The sequence below is a fragment of the Rhinichthys klamathensis genome, unplaced genomic scaffold (genome assembly GCF_029890125.1).
Source record: "Rhinichthys klamathensis goyatoka isolate OS25496 unplaced genomic scaffold, OSU_Roscu_1.1 h1tg000115l_1, whole genome shotgun sequence".
NCBI lineage: Eukaryota > Metazoa > Chordata > Actinopteri > Cypriniformes > Leuciscidae > Rhinichthys > Rhinichthys klamathensis.
Genome location: NW_026606652.1, coordinates 76,275 through 94,023, shown reverse-complemented (window position 1 = coordinate 94,023; position 17,749 = coordinate 76,275). Strand labels below are relative to the sequence as shown.

The window sequence follows — 17,749 nt, the reverse complement described above, 5'->3', positions numbered from 1 at the left end:
ACTAGAAAGTATACACAAATATACACTTCAGCAGCAAATGTTTATGCAGAGGACTGAAATCTAACCCAGAGGTTGTCACTTTTTACACATGGCCATATGGTGCGGCCCACCTCAGCCTGACACAGTCGCCAAGAGTAATATGGGCAACATGGTCACAAGCTCTCTAAATAAAGAACAGACTGAACTGCAGAGGAAAAAGTAAAAGAACAAAGATGGAGACACAAACACTCACAACCCACAAAGCAAAACAAAACCAATATGCCAGACTGAACGGCTGCCGTTGACTGGCCTCCAACGTCTGTTTGACTTGACTTGGAGTAAACAAAACCCTGACATGTGCGGTAATCACTCCAGATTTTCTCAAAATAAAGTAAAAAAAAAAAAAAAAAAAGAACAAACAAATTCAGAACAAATGAAAAATGCCTTATAGAGATATAAACAGAAGTTCTACCGATCTATCTATTGATTATACACATCTGTCTGTCTGTCTATGTCTGTCCATTAATGCGAATACCGACTCTGACTACTTACAAATAACCACTAAAGCAAGCGACATTCGCACTGGACACAGATTTCCCTCAAGAACAATATGACAGATTGTGAACTGTAGCGAGAAGATAGATTTGTAAATGAGCGTCAATCTGCCTCCGAGACATAATCTATAACTAATTCAAACCAATGACTGCGAGTTATTAGTGATGCTGGAATTACGCTTTGTGGTTAAAAACACAGCTGGAGCTATTCTAAGAGTATATTAGGAATTTATGTCTCAAGCTGTTGCTGTAATACCAATAATAAACGCTCGCAGTTATAGCCGTAATAACCGTGACAAAGAGTACATTAATAACAACAAAAGTTACAGCATCACTCAATTCATTATTCAGAATGCAAACCACAGACTTCAATACCCAATATAAACACAGCTACCTAAAGTATGTGTGCCTGTTTTAAGTCCCTTTAGGACGGTACCTACATAAGGTTACATGAAATGTTTCTCCTATGTTCTTGTTCCCCTTAGAGAGGTCTGGTGGACTGTCAAAGAGGTTTCCACAAGCATCTACTCAGATGCCATGTCCAAAAAAGAAGCAATATCACAAATATGAGATATAAAGATGCAATATGTGCATTAAATATGTAAAAGAAGAGCTGTAATAAAGTGTTCAGGGTGAGCACGGTTTCGGTTTCAGGGTTAGCGTTTCCCATTTTTTGTGTGCGCACATTCAAGCTCTGTTCTTCAGTGGATTGTTTCTGCGTGTTGGGCCATAGTGAACCGCTCAAGGCCCCTGGCAGTCAGATGCCCCTGGTCACATTGGCCCGGTTCATAATCGTCCTTGCTCTGAGCTTTGCCAAGGGCTGCTTTATCAGTCTGAAAGTGCATTACGGGAGAGATTTTTTTTAATATCCTTTGAATGATAATGAAAGCCTCTGTAGGTATCACACTCACTCAGGCTTCATAAACAGGTTTATTTTATTTTATAATTGGGCTCGTGACCACCTGCCACTGCCATCAAACCGGGGCCTGCTGGGTTCTAATGTGTGAACCTTTTGACATGTGTGAAAAAGCGTGTACATCCACTACAGCTCTATGGTTACAAGTGAACCGCCATGACGACTATACGTAAAGTATGCAATACAGATTCAATGTGTTTATTATTTGTCTCAAATGAAGGAAATACATGCAATTTGCATGGTAAGTGTTGTTTCCCCTTTTCTCGGGGCTCATTAAAATACCCAAGCACCTCCAATACACCACTTTCAATTTTCCAAACCAATTTCCTCTGAAGATGAAACGGTAAACACAATAATTAAAATCAATCAAAGTTAATCAATCAATCTGATACAGAATTTAGGTCAATTAACCTGCTCTCTTAATGGAATCAATCACATCTGCCGGGTCCACATTAGAGGGTAATAGAAGTGTGCGTTCATGTGTTGTTGTATGCAAACGTGTGCGATCTATTAGTCTGTGCTGACAGCTGAATTGATCTAAAATCATCAGTAGGGACTCGCACGTCTCAAATCGCCCCATTGGACCACCCATGCTCCAGTTAACAAACCACCCACCGGACCTCACTTTCTACAGCCGCGCGACTCCATAACGCGATGTCATTGGCTCTCGCAGGAAGGCGTACTGTGACAAGAACTGTGTTGAATATCAGTACACATGTTGTGTTAACGACAACTACAAGTACATGTGAGACTTCTCTGCAGGAAGCGCAAAGTGAAAATAGCCCTTGGAGGATATGACGAGGAGATGTTGACCTCGAACATATCTGAGGGCTTTGAAAACCTTTGCATTAAATCATAAAATTTAACTGTAAATCAAAGACTGTAAGCAACAAATGCTAAACTAAAACGAGCGAAGCGCTCTCAACTACGTGACGGTGTAAACGAGGCGCAGTGAGTGACGGAGAGAGCAGTTTGGCAGACAGATTTCACTCAGTATGCGTTTCCCCTGAAGCTCTTGTGAGGAAATTAGTAAATCTCAAGCCTAGTTTAGGTATAAATAGAGTCTGGAGTCTATCATTATAGTGTCATGCTCATGTCTGCTGCTAAAGGGCCACTATAGACAGAAACAAGGAACCCCTCTGGTGCACAGCATGCTGGGAGAAGAAACGATGCAATGAATTTGAAAACCAGCAAATGAATAGAAGACGGCAAACATTTTAAAGATAGACTAGAGGAACGCAGGAGTACTACAGAAAAGTTTGTGACAAACAGCTATTTTGTGTATATTAAAAAGGACAGTTCATCTAAAATTTAAATTCTGTCATCATTTCATTACCCATATTTTGTTATTTTGAAGCTTGATAGCCTCAGTCCTCATTTACGTTAACAGCCAAGATATTCTTTAAATATTATCTGAGCATGTTACCATATGGTTTATCAACAACAACAAGGTCATATGTTTGAATCCCAGTAAGCACACGTATTTAAAAAAAGAGCTGCCAAAGGCATAAATATAAACATTATATATTCAATCTACAGAATTTGGCTTCATTAGCTGGACATAAACAGAGCAATAAGTGAAATAACGTATCTAGCAAAGTGTTTGTTCAGTTTGGCGAACCTGTGCCAAGGTGATAAAAACCAAAGGATTTCTTGATTCTCTTAGGAATACGTGTTGGCATTTAAATGAAGTTATAATGTATGCGTTATATCAAAGTCGCCATGAAAATTAATTTCCTTCACACCTCCCCCTTCATACACTAGACTTGATAGACCCAAGATAGGATAGTGACAATAATTGAAAAATTAATTAGTGACAAGATGGCGAAAATGCTTCAAAAAAAATCAAAAGGGAAAAAAAGAGAATACAGATGGCAAGTAATTGTTATACATTATATTTAAGTCAATGCTTATATAAACTTTATCCAAGTAAATTACACTTTACGCAACTGATCTAAAAAAATGTATGATTAGTTAATAGCATGAGAACTTTTAATCGCACAATCTTTTAAAGTGAACATGGTACAGTAAGCCATTTTACTAATGAGTAATGAGTGAATGAATGAGTGTTTGCAGGCAGAATCAAAAATTTTCATTATTTACAATTATTAAAGTAACCTTCATTCATTTGAACTGCATTGCCAAACTGGCAAGATTTAAATGTACAGCTATTTGCCCCACACTGACATCAAAAGTAAAGAAAAAGTTGTTTCAGATGCAGAAAAAAACATTCTGATGAAAGCCAGGAAAATGTATTATGGAAGAAAACGGGGTCAATTTTGATTACATGACTTTGAACACTTTTGAGAAAATGCAACCAATTTGAATGATTTCAGATAAATGTGGTGCAACAGGGTGAAGATTGCAGTTCACAAAGAGCTGAACTCGATCTGGCATCTCTAGAAGCTCTTACTAATGCCACTCTTACTCCATCAGAGAGAACTGTCACCTCTGGATATGTCAGTGTGTGGGAAGACAGCTGTTTATGATTTGAAGTATTTACTGTTTGAACAAAAATGTGAGTTTTAGAAATGTTTCTAACTTAAAAAATAGCTGCCCTGATACTGAACTACTGCAAAGCCTATTCAAGTTTATCTGCCAAAAATCATTGTTACAGTTATCAGGATGTTCTTTTTTGAGTTGTTTGTAACATTTTAGCCTTTCACTCACCCTTAAAACTATTTTGTGCAATTTTAAAACATCAATGGAGTGATTCTGAAGCAAAACTCAACAAACCTTCATGGGGCGGAGAGCAGAGCCCACTTTATTGCAGCAGTTCCTCTCTGCAATCTCCAGGTGACGGCCCCGCCGATGAAGCATCTGTAGTTTGGCTTCAAGATCCTCGAGGTTCCTCCGGTCTCTCATGGAGAGAGGGCGCCCATCAGCACACTGAAGAGAAAAGTACAAAATAGCTTATTGCATTAAAGTTTTACACTGGATTATATTGTTTTTAAAGTAAGACTGTTTGGTTTCAAATTCAAGAAGTCTCTTGAATTTTAATGGGTTGATTTTCTAGGCAGACAATAAATGATCATAGAAAGCTGAAATTGGCACCATTGTTTATCCATTTTTGCATTCATGCATTTGATGATGTAATTAAAGTGCCCATATTATGCTTTTTCGAATATTACCTTTCATGCAGTGTGTAATATAGCTGTTTGTGAATGTGAAAGGTCTGAAAAGGTCTTAAAGGTCAAAGTGCACGACAAATAAAGTTATTATCGATTTTGAACTGCCGAAATGAGTCGTCAATAATTTCAGTCTCACTTCATGTTACAAAAAAACCTATGTAACAATGTAATAAATTTGCATAATGCAGCCTATGCCCTTTACTGGCTGCCCTCGAACAACGTCTACTGTGATCCACCCTCGAACTCTGTAGTTGTAGCAGAGGCCTGAAGGAGTTTGGTTTGTGTTGTCGACATTTTCAGCCCAGCAAATTCACTTTGCATGCACTTCAAAAGGATGAGGACTCTTGCTGGAATTTATATGGACAAGGTGACGCCATCTGTTCGTGTCACTGTGTATCAAGCGCTGAGGAAGCCTCCGAAGTTGTGTGTTTCTTACACGTGCTGTAAGCAGTCGACCAATCAGAGCAGAGGAGGCTCTAAGAAAGGAGGGGTTTTGAGAGACTGAATCTTCCATCAGACCGTTTTTAGATTGAGAAATGAGGTGATGTGAAATGTATATTATGAGAAAATGAAAGTGTTTTTTGACCTTGGATGCATGTAAAACTGTTGTAGGAGACCTCTAAACAAAATTAGGAACCTTTAAAATAGGTTTCTTTTTTGTGTTCAGTTTATCGTTTATGTGGATGAGGGACGTCCAATAATCTGACCATGAAGGCCTCTACCTAATTTGTCTTCAGCTGTCATTTGTCAACCAAGTGACTGTAGAATACTGTAGAGTTCTCTCCATCCAAGCCTATTGATTTTGCAATCCTAACTACACTACTGTTTTAGGGTCTATAAGGTTTTTTAATACTGTAAAAAAAAAAAGTCTCTTAATTATATATACAGTGCCTTCCGAAAGTATTTTAACCCCTTCATTTTTTTGTTCTTCATTGCTTATTTTAACCTTATGTTAAACTATTTTATATGACTTTTTTCACATCAATCTACACTACATACACCATATGACAAAGCAAAAAACAGATTTGTGACAACACTGCACATTTATTAGAAAAGAAAAATTTAAATAAGTACATTGTTGATGCAACAAGCTTTGCACATCTGCATTTGGCAATTTCCTGGCATTCTTCATCTCAAATCGTCTCAAGATCGGTCAGGTGGACAGCCATTTTCAGGTTTCTACAGAGATGTTCGATGTTAGGTTTTCTCGACTAGGTTTTCATTAAGGCTATCTATATAATCCCCCAGTCCTTGCCACTGGAAAACACCCCAACAGCATGATGGTGCCACCATTGCAATTTACGGTTGGGATTGTATTGTACAGGTGATGAGCAGTGCTGGATTTTCGTCCATATTGCGCCAGAAAGCCTACCACACACCAGCTTACTGGTGGAGAGGAGACAGAGTGATGAATATATGAATATAAATGAGGATAATTAGGAGGCCATGATGATGGACAATGGGTGATTTTGGCCAGGATGCCAAAGTTGCAACTACTCTTTTTTCAAAGGACATCCTGGAATTTTTTATGACCACAGAGAGTCAGGACCCCAGTTTAACGTCTCATCCTAAGGACGGTGCTTTTTAATAGTATAGTGTCCCCATCATTATACTGGGGCGCTAGGACCCACACAGACCACAGGGTGAGCACCTCCTGCTGACCTCACTAACACCTCTATTAGCAGTTCGTTTTCCCAGGAGGTTTCCCATCCAGGTACTGACCAAGCTCAACCCTGCTTAGCTTCAGTGGGCAACCAGTCTTGGGCAACAGGGTGAAAGCTGCAGTGATGTTTGTCCTTCTGTAAGATTCCATCTCAATTTATGACCATGACGCTTGACTAGAGTCACCATCAGCTTTTTGGTCACCACTCTAACCAAGGCACTTCTCCATTGATTGCTCAGTTTGGCCAGGAAGCCAGCTCTAGGAAGAGTCCTGGTTCTTCCAATCTACTTCCATTAAGGTTTATTGAGGCTATATGCTTTTGTGAACCTTCGATGCAGCATGCACATTTTTTTGTTGTCTTGACACAATCCTGTCTCTGAGCTCTACAGGCAGTTCTTTTGACTTTCATGGCCTGGTTTTTGCTTGACCTTTTATTGAGAGGTGTGTGCCTGAATTTGTGCCTAAGTGTAGTAACATCTACAAGTGAAACTGGAATGATCCTGAGCTAAATTTCAAGTGTACTTATACAATGTAATTATTGTAGTTTTTTATTTTTAATAAATTTGCAAAAATGTCACAAACCTGTTTTGTTTTTTTGCTTTGTCATTGTGATGTATGGAGTGTAGATTGATGTGAAAAAAAGTAATTTAAAGCAGTTTAACATAAGGCAGCAATATTACAAAATGTGAAGAAAAAAATAAAGGGGTACTAATACTTCGCAAGGCACTGTATAATGATCAGTTGAATTCTTTATGTGCATCTCTTGACAAGCCTCAGACCAATTTTGGGTCAAGACCCACCCGTTGAGAACCACTGACCTGAAGGACAGCGGCTCATCCTAAATAAAGGATGATCTGATCTGAATTCAGTTCACACACACAGACCTTGGCTTTGAGCTTGTCTATTTGGTGCTCCACATCCTCCATGTCTTCTGTGTTCTCCAACCGCTCGTACAGGACGCTGCGCGTGCCTTTAATCAGGTTCAGCGGCAGCACGGACATCCCGTACGCCTGACGGAGAAAGAAAGAGCTTTAAAAGACCAATTATACACCACTCACAATCATTGGGTAAAGTGTCATCACAATTTCACCAAGAGTCCCACCGATAGCCCCTGTGAAAGGAAACTAAATCCATACATTATGGCACTTGATAAAAGAGCGCTTTCTAAATGGTGTCATTCAGAAGCCCACTGAATCCATGTATGTGTTTTCTGTGCAATGAGGGTGAAGAGGAGGAGATGAGAGAGAGAAAAGAGTGTGAGAGTGTGTGTTTGGATGCAGCAACCATTTTGAGATGCACGGCTTGATTTCCACGAATGCACAGCTTAACAGTGCCCCCATGTGACGACACTCAGCCGGAGCTCACGTTCATGTGCACAATGCATCAGAGAAGAAATATCAGAGCTCATGTAGGGAAATATGATCAAACCTTGGACTTTCTGAGAGCTGTAAATCAGAGGTTACTTCAACGCCCTGAGCTCATCGATGACCCCCCCCCTTCTCGGCATTAGGAAGCGCGGGTCTTATGCAGTGAGCAGAGAAAGGCTGGGGTCAGAAGCCCGCTAGCCTTCGCAATATGGGCTTTTGTGAACTTTAATTAAAAATGAAGACCTTCTTCAATACTCTCCTAGTGGCAAATCAATACAGGCAGAGAATAAGAGAGACCAGGTTGTGCGTGCACACACCTCAAGAAAAAAAGAAAAAAAAAACCTCATGCACTCTCACTCGCGGGGTTCTGCCATTTTCAAAAGCTTTCATATCAAAATGCTGACAAAAGTCAGCAGCACAATTAGATCTTCAGAAGGCGGCTTAAACACTGGTGACCTTTTTATCTCCTCTGCCGAAGATGCTTTTAAAGCAGAGAAATTGGTGCTCTGTAAAACTCGTTGTCGCGGGCGCCTAACACCGTCGCCATGGGCCGTGACACCCCCTGCTATGAATCACGAGGGCTCTAAAGGCCGGACCATGTCCCGAATACCAAGCGCTCCTCATAAAAGAGGAATCTGTCCTGCATCCCCTGGTGAGACGTCTCCTCCTCCTTTGCCTCCTCTTTCCCATTCTTTCCTGCCCTCCTCGCCCCTGCAGTCCGTCAAGCGTGAGAAAAATAAAAGAGACACTCCAAACAAAAACAGGTGTGTTCTGTGCTGATTGGAAAAGAAGACCTGAGGCACGAGAGGGAGAGAGAGACAGGTAGTATGATAGTTTGAGAAGGAGAGAGTAAGAGAAAATGTGTAGAGATGTAAGATGAAGGGATCGCGGCTGTCAGCTGGGAGATCGGAGGAGAGAGGGATGAAAGTGGGGATTGGAGAGAGAGAGAGAAGAGAAAAAGTGGAGGCGTACACCCTCTTATACAAGGATGCTTTTGTTCGACAGCCTGCATGGGAAAAGTGTGCGCTCTGTCACAAAACTATGAGTTTCCTCTGACTTTCCTTACACTTTTCAATGTTGCAGATATTGGGAGGGAAAAAATTGTGTGAAATTTTTCCAAGCATAATATACTCCTCTGAACTCTTTATCAGGGTTTCCACACTTTTTGACTAATGAATTGAGGACTTTTCTAAGACCTTTCTAATTGTTTTTAAAAAATCATTGTTTCGGAAAAATTTTCCAATGAATTATTCAAAATTATTTTTATTTTTTTTCAATTGGGAAAGAAAAGAAAAATCACAATAGAAATTTGATAAAAAAAAAAAAACATAGCTCACAAATTGGACATCACAATGACTTACAAATTTGACTTGTAAGAAAAAAAGAAAAAAAACATCTAGAATAGATTAAACATTTTTTAGACATTTTATATACAAACATTTTTTATATTCACTTAAAAATGGCCATTAATATTTACTTTCTACTTATGGTGGCCTTTTAGAAGCATGTTAAATTAAATTAAATTAAATTAAATTTACATTGTAAACTTTAAACTCTGTTTTGAAAAGAATTTCATAATAGGCCTTTTTGAAAATAAATTCAAAAGAATTAAGTCATAACATTATGAGGTTAAGTAATAAATGTAGCATTATGATAATAAAATAATGATTTTGTGTGAAAAAAAAAAACATGACCATAACACTTTTTTGTGTATCATTTTGAGGAATCTAACAGTAACTCAAACATTCAAATTAACATCCAATTTATGTTTTCTTCTTGTCAATGGACAACAATGCCATTCTCCAAGAAAAAAAAAATCTGCTGACAAAAATTATGAAATAAATATTATAATCAGAGCATCCACTAAAGTTACATGCACCATTAAACTACCAAAAGGTCATTCTTGGATTATTGCATTAAAACACTATCTTCCTCAGTGTCCAATGCTATAATGAGGACACATAGACTAACTAAAACTGTCACACAGATGTACAGAGAGTTCAGTACGCAACAACAAATGGTCTTCTCCCAGATGGTGTCTCAGTGTTTCTTCTGTCCTTTGTAGTCTCTAAATTAAATTCAAACGTGTTACACTGCTGGAAATGGGGGGCTAATTTTATTTGCTGTTGGTTTGGAAAATATAAAACTGTCAATTTACACCACTCAGGCAGGTGTGGAACACATTGTGTGTGGAAGAAACACATCTGTGTCACTAAATTAACATAATATCGAATATGCTTTATAAAACACATACTATAGCTCTGGTTCTGTGTGCTGATTGGTCAATACAATGTCTCAGCTAAAATACTTAAAAAAAAAAAAAAAAAAAACAGTACAGTTAGTATGCAACTCCCATAGCACTGTTAGCTGTCAACCGTCAACTTTCTTAAAGATTTCTAATTAAATTGTAAACAATAACAGAATGGATTAGGTTTACAGTCATTATTTATGATGGATGGATGGATGGAAGGACGGAAGTTCCTTCACTGAATTCAATACATACTATGAAACTGAGATAAGCAGCCAAAGTATAATCATATCGTGAAAACAAATCAACAAACAAACAATTGACCTTTTTAAAAAAGAAATAAAAAGTATGTTCTGTCTCAAGAATCTCATGAATAGGACTGAGGTATGGAAAAAGAAACTCTGTATGGTAGATAGGAGAGAAATGAGAGCTGAGAAAATTAAAATTGTGGGATGTTGTTGTTGAAGTGTCCCCTCGGATGCACCCGGGACGGTGAGAAGTAGGGAGAGGCTCTCTCGCCAGTCGCAGGTCATTTTTGCAGCACTGTGATTAAATCAGTGGAAATTAATGTGGTCACCCTCTCGTTGGGAATCAGCATCTTTGGACCGCAGATTTAAGAGGGAGAGGAACCCTCCAGGGCTGAACGTCAGCACGCCAGCCAGACTTTTAAATCACCACTGTGTCAAGCAGCACAGGGACCGAGACGGCCCACGGTCAAGCAGACGGATCAAAGAGCCGTGATATACGCTCATATGCATATGCAAGTATTACATGCACATTAAAAAGTCAGCGGGTCAATAATTTTTATTGTAACGTCACACCAGCAGCAAAATGAGCTTGATATAAGACCTCAGCATCTGTATTAGCCAATGAAGGATGTTAAATGGGTTCAAGTGAGAATGCAAGTGGCGTTTTTGATGTCTAAAACCACTCAAGCACAGGAACCGGTTTAGACTTTGGGAGGTCAGGAATCGTTTTAAGCAGAAAGGGGCTTGATCAGGCATAAAACACACTTTTGCACCTCATAACATTGAGGGTGATAAAGGCTTCTTGAAACGGCATCTTCGAGCAGGAGAAAGATGCGTCTACGAGTTCATAAAGGTGTCACACAGAAGAACTCTTTCAAACGATAAACACAGATGAGGTGATGATGAGTTCAAGGTGAAGTAACTGGTGATCATGAATGGGAAAAGTTTCAAATAAAGTGTCAATAACTGACTGTACACACAAGAGTAGTGATGTGGAAGATGTAAAAAAAAATCATAGGCAGAAGGTTTAAAAGAAGTGTCCAAATGCTTGAATTCACTGTTCTGAGGATTAAAACAAAAATATGAGCCACCGCTTTCTACAGTTCAAAGAACAAACAACATTTACCTAGTCCTAGAAGGAGGTTTTCTGTATTTTTCTGAATGAACGATTCACCCCCAAACAGCCTGAAACTTTTGCAACTTCATGCTGTCGCACTTAAAGAGCACGATTAAAACTCCCAGCATGATTTTTTTTTTTTTTGAGAGAGCTGGCCATCCAAGCATTGGATAGGTAAAGTTAGCTTCGCCCGCCCTGACCATATGGCACTTCAGAGGCTTATTAACAAGCTGAGGCTCCTGTTTGTATGTGCTTAGGTTGAATATTAATATCCCAGCAGCTCAGCAAAGTGTGATGTTGGCCAATAACAGCAAGAGCTAAAGGTTTGAACTGCTTGCTTTAGCGTTTAGTTGAAGCGCAGCCGGCCGTGGTGTTGTCATTACGAGTTTACATCTCGGCCAGCCATATGAATTAAGAGCGAGTGGCCACCTTGGCTCAAAGTGCAGTGATAAATTAACCTGCCCACTCTGGACAACACTGCTGCTGCGTACGGCGCCCATCACTTAGATTCCATTAGGTTAATCATGCATAATAATAACACATAGGCCAGTATAATAAATCACCCATCGCCTTGGAAACTTGAGGAGGATGGGATTGGGGAGGATGGGTGATTCGGCATCTTTCTTGAGGGTTAGTGTAGAAGGGGAGAAGAGCCGAGAAAAGAAACAATAGGAAAGAGAAAGCGCAATAAGAACAGCACGAGCGAGTGAACCCTTCTGTTTGACAAGGAATCTTTGATTGATTCTGAGTTTTCTGTACCACAACCGAGAAGATCAAAAACAAGAGCGCACTAGGAGACTTTCTTTCTCCATAAGCCTCTCTTCAAGATTCTGACAACACTAGGTCAGACAGGGGAACATTATCTGAAAATTGTCAAACCTTTTAATGCAAGCACTTTGAAAGCCCTAATTATGAGAAAAACATAGCAACTTTGTAACTCAATAGAGAACTACATACAGATATTTCTGGTAACACTTTAGATTAGGGTGCGATTCTCACTATTAACTAGTTGCTTATTAGCATACATACTACTAGGATATTGGCTGTTTATTGGTACTTACTACACGGCTCTGTTGAATGCTTGTTTCTTATTGGTCAATCGAGGAATCCAGCGGTATGTTTTTCCTCGATAACAACCGCTGAAAACAGATAACAGGCTAGTCCGGGTTACTGAAGTCAGCAGCGCTATATGCTTGCTAGGAATTTTTTGCGTCTGGTGAGCTAATAAAATAATCTATAATTCTATATTAATCTATATTTTGTGTAGTTATTTAATTATGCCATCTAATATTGTGGACTCGCTCTCTATTGTTTCATACAAACGCAGCTGCTGCCATTTTGCGACTATTGCTTTGTACACTGTTGGATTATAAAATACAAACAGGTACGATTTTAAAACGGTTTCATCTCAAATCAATATCTCTGATCCCCCTAATTATTTATGTGGTGAAATGTCGTGTAATATGTAGTATGACTTGTATCCCTTAAACATCCATCTAGTTTGAACTTGCAGCGCTAACAACTGCTCTCTCTGCGGAAGCTTTGCGTTTAAAGACCTAATAAAATATTTTGACTCGGATGAATATTTTGTATCTAATTATTTACATATGTGGCAAGTATCCGTGTAATAAGCAAGATAATGTACATCCAGATTCAGAAGGTTGTCATCTCAGAATAACCCGGTGTTCATTCTGAAATAACAACCGGCTGGATTTACATTATCCCTTACTTAGCCTATAATGCACATATTAATGCCTTATTCTGCATGACATATTCTAGATCCCTAATCCAACCCAATACCTACACTTAACCTTACTAACTATTAATAAGCAGTAATTAAGAGGTTATTGAGGCAAAAGTCATAGCTAATAGTTAGTATTGGACTCTAATCTGAAGTGTGACCAAATATTTATATAAATATATCTTTTTTTTTTATTGTGTGCCACATTCAAAGATATTCCACCTCATTTTTTTCAATCCCTGATAAAGCATAGATTCTCATAGCCCGGTTACTCATGATGCTGGTGATGAAAAATGGATGACATTAACAAGTGTTACAGTACAATCAATTTATCTTATCTGAATAGAACAGCTACAGTATGCTGAAGGAATCAGAATACGGGCGTTTATTAATGGCCTTCAGGCTCAGATATATAAATAGGTGAGAGATAACAGAGCATATACATCACACTGACGTCTCAGGCACACGTCCACACACATTGGTGAAAAATGACAGCGTGTCATTTTGAGCGATTGCAGGCCAAAACGCAAGAATCACAAAACATTTCTAATGTTGAGGAGCCGCTTCATCATCCAGGATGACTACAATCAAAGACAGGCGGCTTTTCTATCATACGAGAAACCTACACGTGAAGACATATCAGGGGTCCACCATCAACAACCTCTTCAGCAGAAGTATTCTTTTCACATCTATAAATGCAATAATCAGTTTCTACTAGTAGTTGTCATTACATTGTTAAAAGATTGCTGTTTGTTTGAGCTTCCCAATCAACCAATGGTGTGAGTTAGAGGTGGGATTATCTGTTTATTCAACCTGGAGCAGGTTTTGGGAAGAGTTTTTTGTTTTGTTTTGTTGTGCAATTTTCCAGTGTGGTGACAAGTGCTACAGAAAATAAACACTTCAACCTGTACAACTGTAGATAAAAACCGAATGAAATTGTGACGACACTTATATTGTGGACAGAATCATCCATTTTATGTCTAAAAGTGCTTTCCAACAAAAGTCTCTTCGCACAACCCTCGTAAGCGCATGCAAATCGATGGGGCACAAGTAACCACCCACCTCAACTAATTCTCTGTTGGCCACTTACCGTGTATGTGATCACTGCCAGCATGCCAATCAAGGTGAGCGAGCTGATGGAGAACGACAGGGCGGCCAGGCCATCTGCAAGACAGAGGGGAAATTTATTTATGACATGGGCCAAATGCAGAGCTCTGTTAAGTTTTGGTCATACGCCAGATATTCAGAGCAGTTCCTGCCCCCAGGGAAATTTCTCAATGCACCTCATCTTCTCTCCACTCTCACTATCATTTCTCTCAACCTGACATAGTTACTGAAAGGTCAGCTAAGTTTTTGCCCTCTAAATTTTAATAGTCAATAGTGTTGAAAATATAAAGGACATTCAGTACAGTTATTCAAATTTTTTTAGTAGTCGATATGAATACCAGTAAAAATTGACAATTCTTGATATTACAGCAAACCTAATATGCTACTGAACATGCTTAATGTATATTAAAAAATGTATATAAACATTTTATTATTTTATAAAACTTAAATTGTACACATTTAAGTAAGCTTTAAGTAAATTTGATTAAATTAAGTAAAAATTGCTATAAAAAGGTAAATAATCTGTAATAGGACAGAATAAATACACAAATGACAAGAAATGACAACAAATAAAAAAAGTAAGGCTGTAAGTTAACAGAATTATCAAGTGTTTAAGTAAACATTGAAACTGAAATTGGGGGGGAGGATACAAAAGCATTAAAAGTCAAATAAAATGACGAATTCATTTGAAAAGCATCACAAATCAATTTGTCCATGACTGTCGTTGTTCAAACTTATTTTGTTACATGCTGAATATACACTCACCGGCCACTTTATTAGGTACCCCATGCTAGTAACGGGTTGGACCCCCTTTTGCCTTCAGAACTGCCTCAATTCTTCGTGGCATAGATTCAACAAGGTGCTGGAAGCATTCCTCAGGGAGTTTGGTCCATATTGACATGATGGCATCACACAGTTGCCGCAGATTTGTCGGCTGCACATCCATGATGCGAATCTCCCGTTCCACCACATCCCAAAGATGCTCTATTGGGTTGAGATCTGGTGACTGTGGAGGCCATTTTAGTACAGTGAACTCATTGTCATGTTCAAGAAACCAATTTGAAATGATTAGAGCTTTGTGACATGGTGGAAGTAGCCATCAGAGGATGGGTACATGGTGGCCATAAAGGGATGGACATGGTCAGAAACAATGCTCAGGTAGGCCGTGGCATTTAAACGATGCCCAATTGGCACTAAGGGGCCTAAAGTGTGCCAGGAAAACATCCCCCACACCATTACACCACCACCACCAGCCTGCACAGTGGTAACAAGGCATGATGGTTCCATGTTCTCATTCTGTTTACGCCAAATTCTGACTCTAACATCTGAATGTCTCAACAGAAATCGAGACTCATCAGACCAGGCAACATTTTTCCAGTCTTCAACTGTTCAATTTTGGTGAGCTCTTGCAAATTGTAGCCTCTTTTTCCTATTTGTAGTGGAGATGAGTGGTACCCGGTGGAGTCTTCTGCTGTTGTAGCCCATCCGCCTCAAGGTTGTGCGTGTTGTGGCTTCACAAATGCTTTGCTGCATACCTCGGTTGTAACGAGTGGTTATTTCAGTCACTGTTGCCCTTCTATCAGCTCGAACCAGTCTGGCCATTCTCCTCTGACCTCTGGCATCAACAAGGCATTTCCGCCCACAGAACTGCCGCTCACTGGATGTTTTTTCTTTTTCGGACCATTCTCTGTAAACCCTAGAGATGGTTGTGCGTGAAAATCCCAGTAGATTAGCAGTTTCTGAAATACTCAGACCAGCCCTTCTGGCACCAACAATCACGCCACGTTCAAAGTCACTCAAATCACCTTTCTTCCCCATACTGATGCTCGGTTTGAACTGCAGGAGATTGTCTTGACCATGTCTACATGCCTAAATGCACTGAGTTGCCGCCATGTGATTGGCTGCTTAGAAATTAAGTGTTAACGAGCAGTTGGACAGGTGTACCTAATAAAGTGGCCGGTGAGTGTATATAACGTGTGCTGTAAAAGACAAAAAAAAAAGCTTTACCGTGTAAAGGCTAGCCTACAAGCCTCACTGGAAACTCAATGAAATACAGACAAAACAGAGATCTTTCAGCTCTTTCAGGTTATTACCGTCAATTATCAGGCGCACACCTGTATGGCTTGACTGCTTGTTTCAAAAGAAATGGCTATATTTTTAATATTTTAGTATGGACCTGGTAACAAAGTACATTTGACATTTTGTGAATCACCAGTCCTCAAAATACGGGAAGAAACATGGTGCCGAGAGAGTAAAAATGAATGAAAAGAGGAAAGGGCATGATGCCAGCTGTCAGATCTGAAGCCAGCTGAAGCAGATTTATGGGAAGTGACCGCCACAGCACTTCCTGTTAGGATCCCACCTGTCATAGGGAGCGAGAGAGTTGAACACTCACAAACTCGTGCGATTCCCCCATTTCCTCTAGTTCTGAGCTATGGCCCAGCGGAGCAAAACACAGCATCCTGGCAGCCCTGAGCCCAGAAAGCCCCCTTCTGCCTGCAGCCTACCTCGATTGAATGCAACCTACTGTTCTCTGTTTATTTTCCTCAGGAGCTGCTTTACATCACTCATGAAATGACTTCTTTCCATTTTGTCAAACCACATGAAGTCTGAGAACTGTTTGCTGCGCCACCCACCACGTTCCATACACAAAAAGCCCCAAGACACAAAAGCCGTCGAGAAGAAATGAAGATGATTACACTCCTGCTTCCTAATGTAGCAAACGGAAGAATATAAAAAGGAGAGACGCTTTGATGTCTGATGGCTGAAATGAGCATTTACATCTGAATAGGTGTTTCCCTTTGTGATGTCCCCACTTTTGTTAAGTGGCGAAGGCGCGATGCCGGAGACAATGGCGTTCGTGTTTGGTACGGAAAGCGGCTCTGTTTATGAACTCCTCACAATGCAGGGGAACCTGCGTTTTCTGTCGCTTCCCCGGAAGACTTTCTAAGGGATTGGACAGAGAATATATTGTTTGTTATCTGCGGCGGCTCTACAGCTGCTCTAGCGCCTGATTCCTCGGCACTGGGAGAGAGTGGAGGCCCTTATCTCGACATGCACGGAGCTCCTCGGGCTTATGCACGCGGAGGAGACCGCTGCCACTGAGAAGAGTATATTAAAGAGCTCTTAGCTGAGGTATTCACAACATGAGCTTGCTATGATAACCTCATGGAGATGGAAAGCAGCTTGCTAAAAGCTAACCCACTCGCTAGATTCTGGATTACTGAAAAAGAGAAAGCGCGCTGCTCCCAAACAATTATTCACAGAAATATGGAGCAAACCACTTTGATTGAGAGAGATTTTATTTATCTTAAAGTGTATTTTTAAAAAAAGGTTTGAGCACGGCCATATGCTAGGTCTATATGTAGCTACTCTTGCGTAGCCATAGAGGAAAAAGCAAGGCACCAATATTAAAATTCTGACTGATATCAATAATCATACTCATGTTATCAGCCAATAAAGAATAAACAAATGATATAAAAATGTTATACAACTTAGTCTAAATAAATAAACAGATAAAAGTAAAAATAAGTCAATCATTTTTTATGCATTACAGCATTATCATGTACAGTATGAAAAATGGATATTCATTTTTAATTCATATTTTTAAAGATTAAAATAAATTAAATCAAACAACAGTTTTCCACACCCTTAAAACAGATCTAACACCTTGCAATA

At 39.5% G+C, this 17,749-nt stretch overlaps 1 protein-coding gene across 1 annotated transcript in view; it reads right to left on the bottom strand.

Annotated features, from left to right (window-relative positions):
• Positions 1–17,749, bottom strand: part of lmbrd1 (LMBR1 domain containing 1) — a 109,107-nt gene that overhangs the window by 48,365 nt on the left and 42,993 nt on the right. Inside the window, exons 7-9 of the mRNA XM_056254885.1 lie at positions 14,055–14,128; positions 7,128–7,253; positions 4,186–4,338 (exon numbers count right to left, since the gene is read on the bottom strand). Of these exons, the coding sequence (XP_056110860.1) occupies positions 4,186–4,338; positions 7,128–7,253; positions 14,055–14,128 (353 nt within the window). The remainder of the gene's footprint in view (positions 1–4,185; positions 4,339–7,127; positions 7,254–14,054; positions 14,129–17,749) is intronic.